At 56.8% G+C, this 8,962-nt stretch overlaps 1 protein-coding gene across 1 annotated transcript; it reads left to right on the top strand.

The window, feature by feature from the left end:
• Window positions 1-972: 972 nt before the first annotated feature.
• Window positions 973-8,962, top strand: LOC139032857 (mastin-like). Its single transcript, XM_070461090.1, has 7 exons — window positions 973-1,229; window positions 2,847-2,928; window positions 3,939-4,042; window positions 4,577-4,856; window positions 8,002-8,012; window positions 8,350-8,497; window positions 8,582-8,962. The coding sequence occupies exons 1-7, from the start codon at window positions 973-975 to the stop codon at window positions 8,747-8,749; spliced, it is 1,050 nt and encodes a 349-aa protein (XP_070317191.1). The 3' UTR covers window positions 8,750-8,962.

The raw sequence follows: 8,962 nt of genomic DNA, 5'->3' as shown, positions 1-8,962 counted from the left end.
TCCCCTAAATTTCCCTCCAGACATGCTCGGGAAAACAACCGGATTTGCCTGCAGTTCACGTCACGGTGGGATTTTGAAGGGTTGATATTTGATGACAGCCACCTCAAATGGCATTTTGTCCCCCTTCTCAGGAGAGTTTTGCAGTCATCACAGACCCATGAACATTGCTCGTGTAGCTATCAGAGGGGATGGGGGCGCCGATGCGGCTCTAGACTGGCCCCTCCCCCAGTCATCCCTGGGAGGCAGGGACGACTTTCTTTCTCTACTTATTTGTGTTTAAAATATTTATCTTCCATCTCAACACTTTAAGAAACTTAATTTAAAAACCTCTTCAGTTGAAGCTTTTGGCTTTTCCGAGAAGAAAATCACATTATCTGCCAATAATAGGAGGCTTTTCCCCATGAACCTCAAACCTCTTGTTTCTGGTTCTGGCAGATCCTATGGCCATGTTCAGACCCTGTCTTTGCCCCCAGTGTCCTTCCTCTGGGTTCTTTTTGGAAGCGGTGGCCCCCTCTCTCTCCCTGGCTCCACTCCAGCTCATTTCACCTGATCTGGCCTGGGGGGTCGGGAAGTCTTGGCCCTGGGGGCCCAGGGCTCCTGGCTGTCACCTCTGTGATGCGTCCCGTCAGTTGGACCCTGGGGACCAGCTCCACAGCTACACCCACCGCCGTGGGTGGATGGACGGTGGGGGATCGGGAGGAGCTTGTGCCCAGGGCCTGTAGGACCCCTCCCCTCCTGTGGGCAGACTCTCTCCCCCGATGGCGCCCTGGCCACTTTGGATCTGGGTTGTCCTCTGTAGAGGCCTGAGCGTCTCCTGGGGTTCTGGGCTCCCTGTAGGGGCAGGAAGGATGCTGGTGACTCTGCCCTCAGAGGGAGTGCTGGGTCCCTGGAGACCTGAGCTCGCCGAGTGCGGTGCTGTGACCAGAGGGGAACCTGGCTCCAGGTGGGGCGGTGGGTTGTAGGGGCGCTGCCATGGCCCCAGGCTTCCTGCAGTGGCCTCGTGCCTGCGCCAGGGCTACCGCTGCAGCCTCTCAGCCCCTCAGCCCCGGGAGCCAGGGTGCTGGCGGCCCTGCCGACGTTGGACCCTCCCGGGTGTTTGAGGGGGCCCTAACTGCTCCTTCCCTGATGCCCACTCTTCACTCAGCTGCATCCTCCGCCAGCCCATGCTCTGAGACCCTCCTGCCGGGCCCCTGTCCTCAGCTCAGGGAGCAGCCGGACTGTGCCCTCAGGTGGGGCCAGGGTCACGGCCCCCCTGCCTCTTCTTTGCGCAGCGCATTGAACCCAGGAGCGCCGGCTCTGGGTGTCCCTGCCTGAGGCTGTGGCCAAGTAGCTGCTGGATGGGCTCTTCCTTTTGGGCTGCCAAGGGTAGCGGAGGTCGGGGCTTACAGCAACGGAAGGCATGGGCTGGGGGTCCAGCTCAGGGTGTCATGGGGGCTCTGGGAGGGCCGCCCAGCGTCCAGGGTCGCCTGCGTCCTTGGTGGTGGCCGCTTTCTTCCGTCTCTGCCTCTGTCACCTCCACGGCTGTCTCCTCCATGTCTCCTCCCAGCATCCTCACCTCTCCTTACAAGGACACCCACCACTGGATCGAGTGACCACCTAGCTCCAGTCTGATCTGGAGGGACAGGGGTTTTCAGTCAAAAACTTAGGGGTCCCAAGCTGGGGGGTGGGTGACACTGCCTTCAAAGTAGCAGCAGGCGGCGCCCTGCCGTTCTTGGTTGGGAGCGGAGTGAATTGGCTGCTGCCCAGCTGGCCAGACGGCTGATGGAAAAGTGGTCACGGCGGGGGGGGGTGGGGGGGGTGGGGTGCGGCATTCTCAACAGGGCTGGTTTAACCTCCCAACAACGGGCACCGGCACCAGCCCTGATGGCACAATCCTGCCAGGGAGCAACCAGCCCCGTGGACAGAGGCCCACATCGGCGCTTCTGCTCCTGGAAGGGCCAGAGGTTTCTTTCTATGGCGATGGAGGCATGTCCACCTGTGGTTTTGCAGGAACTAGGCTGGCACCACTATCTGAGAGCTCCGGTGTCTGAATCCTGTCTCATGGCGTCAGTGCCCAGACCCACTCTGAGCTTTGGAGGTGAGAGAGAGGCTCACAGCCAGGCGCCCGCTGGGCACACCTGGGAACCGCTGACTGGTGGCCCAGCCAGGCAGTGACACATCATGGGGTGGGCTGTCCTCCAGGCGAAGCCCGGGCAGAATTGCAGGCCTTCTCTGTAGCTGTGTCTCCAAGTGTGGAATCAGGGTGCAGGGGCCACGGAGGGAGTGGGGGGCCACAGGGGCAGGGGGAGCAGGGCTCACAAGGGGAGTGGGGTCATGGGGGAGCAGGGCCCACGGAGGGAAGCAGGGTTTCCCCAGGGGAATGTGGGGGCCACGCAGGGTGTGAGAGGGTGCAAGCGGAGCGGGGCTTGCCCACTGTCATGCTCAATGGGGACGGGTGCTTCCAGAGCCCACAGGTCTGCACTCTGCAGGGTCAAGAGTCACGGCCCCTCAAAGGGTCTCACTGTCGTACGGCTGTTGAAAGCAAAGTCGTGGTTGATGCCTGGCTGTGCTGGGCTTTGTGTCCAAGGGCCCCTGGGCAAGAAGGAGGGGCATCCTGTTGGTAGGACAGTGACACTGACCGCCAGGAGGAGGGCTGTTGTGTCACAATGGAGGGCAGGGGACATGCAGAGCACGCCCCTGGCCCCCCACCCCCAAGTTGTGACGGCACAGGACTGCAGCCCCGGCCCACACGTCCATGTGGCCAGACGGAGCTCAGACACCTCAGGGATGGGGTGAGTCTGCGGGTCATCGCCGAAGGGGGTCTAGCGGACAGTGGGGGACCCTGCTGGCCCCCGGCATGGCCGCAGTGGCTGTGGGCTGGACCCTGAGCCTCGCTCTCCCCTGTCCTACGGCCGCTGTCCCCACCCACAGTGGACGGTGCTGGACAGGGTGGGCCGCCATGTCCCCCTCCTGGGTAGCACTTGCTGACGGGTGTCTGGGGGGCAGGCAGCTCCTTTGTGGCTGCCTCCCTCCCGTCGGCCCCCCCGCTAATCTAGGGCGGTGTAAGGCCTGGCATTTTGTCCCCACAAGGGCTGTGCATGCTCTGAGCCTCCTTGCAGGCAGTGGTCAGCCCTGCATCGCCCTGCACCCAGCCTGGCTCCATCTGCCTGCCTTCCACAGCCCAGCGGGTCCCACTGTCTCAGCGATAGCTTCCGAGATCCCCAGCCTCAGAGCAGACAAGGTGCCGTGTCCTTTCGCTGGTGGCGGTGAGGGTGGCGGCCAGCTGTGCCCCGGGCGGATGGTGGCCTGCTCCAGCTGCCCCGCTGAGCACAGAGGCCTCAGGGGCTGCCCCGCAGCTCACGCCGCCCGGCCACTGGCCAATGCTGCCCCTCATCCCACCAGCCCGGGCCGGTGCTCCAGGACTTCTTCCAGCAAACCTGCATCCTCTTCACGTTTTTCTGGGCCTGTTTCTGCCGGCCTGGTTGTAGGTTGGCAGTTGAGGTTTTGGATGTCGGGCTTCCCAGGTGGTGCTAGTGGTAAAGATCCCTCCTGCCAATGCAGGAGACAAAAGAGATGGGGGTTCAATCCTGGGGTTGGGACGATCTCCTGGAGGAGGACATGGCAACCCACTCCAGTATTCTTGCCTGGAGAATCCCATGGACAGAGGAGCCCGGCGGGCCACAGTCCCTGGGGTCGCACGGGGTCGGACAGGACAGCGCCCATGCACAGCAAAGTGTGGATGTTACCAGCAAGGGTGGGGCAGGAGCTCCTCAATGATGTTGATTGACTCACCGACCTCAGTCCCCACGGGGCCTGAGACAGGAGGCGCTTCACAGCTCCCTGGACCCCCACCTGGGGGGTAAAGGGGCTCGGAGGGGCTCGGAGGGGCTGGAGGGGAGTGAGAGGTGCGCTGCCGTGAGGAGGCCCCCCACTCGGCCACTTGTCCACCCTCCCCCCAGGTCCTGGCCCTGGACGCCTCACCGGGGCCTGCCCTCCCCGCAGATGCTGTGGCTGCTCGGCCTGACACTCCTGGGCCCCGGGGGCTCCGTGCCTGTGTCCCTGGGTGAGTCCTGACTCCCTGTCCCCTGCTCTGGCCGCTCAGACACCCCCGTACTGGTGCAGGGGGGACTGGTCATTCGGCCCCTGGGAGGGACTGAGTGTGTGCAGCCGGGCAGGGGTCCCTGACGGGGCCCTTCCTCGGCTTCCCAGATCCCAACCTGGGGAGGGAGCAGCATGGCACAGTGGGGGTGCATGACGCACCCCCCGGCCGGTGGCCGTGGCAGGCCAGCCTCCAATGGCACAGCAAGGAGCGTGAGCAGTGGGAGCACGTGTGTGGGGGCTCCCTCGTCCACCCCCAGTGGGTGCTCACCGTGGCCCACTGCACTAGATGGTGGGTCACTCCGCCCACTGCCCCCATAGCTGGGGAGGGGAACGGGGGTGGGGGCACGGGGGGGTGTGGGTGTGGGCTGGGGCCCGGGCACTGGGCTGCACAGAAAGCCACGGCTCTGCCAGCAGCCAACCCGGTTCCTGCTGCAAGATGAGCCCGGCCCTGCCCCAGCCCGGCGCCTCTGAGTGGCTCCTGGCCCCTCTCCCTCAGGGAAAGCCCGCAGGCTTCTGCCTTCAGGGTGCAAGTCGGGCAGCTGAGGCTCTATGACCCAGACCGGCTGATGAAGGTGACTGAGATCATCCCACACCCCAATTACGACCACCTCCTGTCTGCCAACGGGGGTGCAGGCATCGCCCTGCTGAGACTGGAGTCCCCCATGACCCTCTTCTCGCGTGTCCGGATGGTCTCCCTCCCACCTGCCTCACTGAGAGTCCCCGAGAGGAAGATGTGCTGGGTGACCGGCTGGGGTGACATCAGACTCGGAGATAAGGTTCTAGGAGACCCAGTGGGCGTGCACAGAGATGCTTTATTCTCTGTGATGTGGGGGAATCCCCTCCTTGTTTTAGTGGGGTGAAATATACCTAACAAGGGCTTCCCTGTTAGCTCAGCTGGTAAAGAATCCACCTGCAATGCAGGAGACTCCAGTTCGATTCCTGGGTTGGGAAGATCTCCTGGAAAAGGAAACGGCTACCCACTCCAGTATTCTTGGGCTTCCTGGGTGGCTCAGTCGGTAAAGAATCTGCCTGCAATGTGGGAGACCTGGGTTCAATCCCTGGCTTGGGAAGATCCCCTGGAGGAGGGAATGGCAACCCACTCCAGTACTCTTGCCTGGGAAATCCCATGGACAGAGGAGCCTGGCAGGCTACATGGGATCACAAAGAGTCGGAAACAACTGAGTGACTAAGCACAGCACACACCTCACAAAGTTTTGCCATCTTTACCACTTTTAGCTGTACACGAAGTACATTCACATGGTTGTACAATCATCACCACCATTGCTCACCAGAACGTCCCCAACACAGAAGCTCCATCCCCCTCAAGCACTGGCTCCCTTCCCCCAGCTTCTGGTGCCACCAACAGCTCTCTGTTTTTGCCTGTTCTGGAAGCTTCATGTAAATAAAATCATATAATGTATGGTCTTTTGTGTCTGGCTCATCTCATGGAGCTAGACATGTTTTCATGTTTTCAAGGCTCATCCACATTGTAGTGCGTCTCAGCGCTTCATTCCTTTTTTATGGCTGAGTAATATTCCACTCCTCACAAGTATTATTCAACATATTATTCAATATAACTACAAGAGGCTGATCTATATACATATATGGCCATATTAAATATGTTAACAAAGAGACCTCAAGATTTTCGCTGTGTAATTACAGAACCTCACCCATACGCTATCCTCTTGTTATGATTTATTTTTCTCTACATACATCTGACATATTAAATATTTATGTTTAATTTGTATGCCCCACCTCCCAAAAAAGTAAGCCCAAGAAAGCAAGAAGTTTATTTCATTCACTGCTGAATGTCTCAGAGTTTTAAATAAAGTTTATCACAGAGACATTTATTCAACAATAAATATATGCTCAATGAAATGAGTAGGTTAATGCATGAATTAATGAATAAATTGAGGCTTTGAGGAAGGAGAAAAGAAGGGAGGATGGAAGGAAGAAAGGGGAGAGAAGGAGGGAGGGAGAGAGGAAGGAAGGAAGAATATTCACTCTTTACCTCACTGATGCCAACTCCTATTACTCACCTCCACACTCTTTACACACCAGTCACCCTGGCCTCCTTTCTCTTCCTCAGATGTGTTAGGCATATTCCCAACTTAGAACTTTCTGGAGTGGATTGGTTTGCATGTGTGTATGCTCAGTTGCTTCAGTCATGTTTGACTCTTTGGGAAAACTAAGAAAACATTCAGAAAACTAAGATCATGGCATCTGGTCCCATCATTTCTTGGGAAATAGATGGGGAAACAGTGTCAGACTTTATATTTTTGGGCTCCAAAATCACTGCAGATGGTGATTGCAGCCATGAAATTAAAAAACGCTTACTGCTTGGAAGGAAAGTTATGACCAACCTAGACAGCATATTAAAAAGCAGAGACATTACTTTGCCAACAAAGGTCCGTCTAGTCAAGGCTATGGGTTTTCCAGTGGTCATGTATGGATGTGAGAGTTGGACGGTAAAGAAAGCTGAGCGCCGAAGAATCAATGCTTTTGAACTGTGGTGTTGGAGAAGACTCTTGAGAGTCCCTTGGACTGCAAGGAGATCCAACCAGTCTACCCTAAAGGAGATAAGTCCTGGGTGTTCATTGGAAGCACTGATGTTGAAGCTGAAACTCCAATACTTTGGCCACCTGATGTGAAGAGTTGTCTCATTGGAAAAGACCCTGATGCTGGGAGGGATTGGGGGCAGGATGAGAAGGGGACGACAGAGGATGAGATGGCTGGATGGCATCACCAACTCAATGGACATGAGTTTGAGTAGACTCCGGGAGTTGGTGATGGATAGAGAGGCCTGGCGTGCTGCGATTCATGGGGTAGCAAAGAGTCAGATGCGACTGAGAGACTGAACTGAACTAAATATTCCACTGTGTGGATGAACCACATTCTGTGTATCTGTTCACCAGATGATTGATACCTGAGTGTTTGCCAGTTTTTGGCCCCTGTGAGTCAAGCTGCTATGAGCCTGAGGCTGCCAGCACCTATTAGAGCATCTATTTTCAATTCTTGTGGGTCTAGATTAGGTATGGAATTTCTGGGTCATTTACTAATTCTATGTTTGATCTTTCATAGGGGATTCCCCTTTGAGCTGAATGTGTGTGAGGCCTGGGTCTCAGATGGGCAGGTTTGTGGATACTGGGGACTCAGGGCCTTTATTGTCTGCCAAGTCCCAGCAATTACTCCCATGGTTCTCATGGGGTCCTCACCATGACCACTGGGGTGGACCTTGACTGTCCTCCTGCAGACGAGCAAACCTGGGATCAAGAAGCTAGGGCCTACTCCTGGGCATGTACCTGAAGAAAGCCAAAATTCAAAAAGATACCTGTGCCCTGACATTCACGGCAGCACTGTTCACGATAGCCAAGACACGGAGACAATCTAGATGTCCATCTACAGATGAGCAGATAAAGAAGATATGGTGCATGTATACCGTGGAATATTACTCAGCCATAAAAAAGAACGACAAAATGTCATGTGCAGTGACATGGATGGACCTAGAGACCGTCATACTGAGTGAAGTCAGGATAGAAAAAGACAAATATCCTGTGATATTGCTTATATGTGGAATATTAAAAAATTATACAAATGAACCTATTTACAAAACAGGAATAGTCACAGATACAGAAAAGAAACATGGTTACCAGGAGAGAAAGGGCTGGGGAGGGATAAAACCACTACTATACATAAAAGAGATAACTAATGAGAACCATCTGTATAGCACAGGGAACTCTAGTCAATACTCTGTAATGAGCTACACAGGAAAAGAGCCTAATAAAGAGTGTCTTTGTATATGTATAACTATCTATGTATGTGTATAAATCCGAATCACTTTGCTGTGCACCTAAACTGATACAACATTGTAAATTAACGATTCCCCAATAAAAAATAATCAAACAAACAGGAAAAGAGAAGCTGGGTCTGCCGTGGTTTCAGATGTCAGAAGGTGGAAACTTGAACCCATGTGGCTCAGAGCACTTTGTCAGGACAAGTCCTTGATACGTCCCTTCTCTAGGGAGAAAGAATTCCCGGGAGAATGCTGTCCTGGGTCATCCTGTCCTTAGGCTTATGGAGCCCTGCGTCCTGGAGCTGGCTGGATTTAGTGGCCGTGGGGAAGCTGAGCCCCAGGGCCCCGGGGTGCTGGGTCTGGACCCGGGGTCGGGGTTGGCAGTGGGGGCCTGGAGCCCACCGCTGACGCCCCATCGTGGAGCAGAGTGAGTGCCTGCCCTCACCCGGCCCCCGACCCCCGACAGGGCCACTGAGCCCACCCCACCACCTGCAGGAGGCGGAGGTGCCCATCGTGGGGAATGAGGTTTGTAACCGGCACTATCAGAGCTCCTCCACAGACGCCGCCCATATCATCAAGGACGACATGCTGTGTGCAGGCAGCGAGGGCCGGGACTCCTGCCAGGTGGGACCCAGGCCCACCCGTCCTCCCGCCCCGCCTCGCCCACGAGGGTCCAGTGCAGGGCGCTGAGGGCTGCCTCTCCCGCAGGGTGACTCCGGGGGCCCCCTGGTGTGCGGCTGGAACCGCACCTGGGTCCAGGTGGGAGTTGTCAGCTGGGGCGATGTCTGTGGCCATCGCAACTTCCCTGGGGTGTACACCCGGGTGACCAGCTACGTATCCTGGATACGCCAGTACGTCCGGCCCCCCAGACCCTAGACAGGGCGGGGATGGGGTCTGCACGATGAGAAGACTGCTAATCCTCCCGGCCAACACCCTGCTTCTTCCCTGGGGCCAGCCTTGTCCTCCTAACCCCTCTCCCCCTCACCCTCTGAGACACGCTTGTCCCCCATCTGGGAGGGACAGACAGCAAGAAGGCGTGTATGCTGCTGTCTCCCAGCAGTGGGGTGGCCCCTGGCCTCCTGCTCACCC

The sequence above is a fragment of the Odocoileus virginianus genome, chromosome 33, assembly GCF_023699985.2.
Source record: "Odocoileus virginianus isolate 20LAN1187 ecotype Illinois chromosome 33, Ovbor_1.2, whole genome shotgun sequence".
NCBI classification, from domain to species: Eukaryota; Metazoa; Chordata; class Mammalia; order Artiodactyla; family Cervidae; genus Odocoileus; species Odocoileus virginianus.
The sequence above is the reverse complement of the archived record's forward strand: the minus strand, read 5'-3'. Positions and strand labels throughout refer to the sequence as shown.

Bases quoted from the DNA above. Each gene is read 5' to 3' on its own strand.
- LOC139032857 (XM_070461090.1), top strand. From the start codon at position 973: ATGGCCCCAGGCTTCCTGCAGTGGCCTCGTGCCTGCGCCAGGGCTACC. The intron at 2,929-3,938 runs GTGGGCCGCCAT...CCCTCCCCCCAG, and splicing joins AGTGGACGGTGCTGGACAGG to GTCCTGGCCCTGGACGCCTC. The intron at 4,043-4,576 runs GTGAGTCCTGAC...CCTCTCCCTCAG, and splicing joins CTCCGTGCCTGTGTCCCTGG to GGAAAGCCCGCAGGCTTCTG.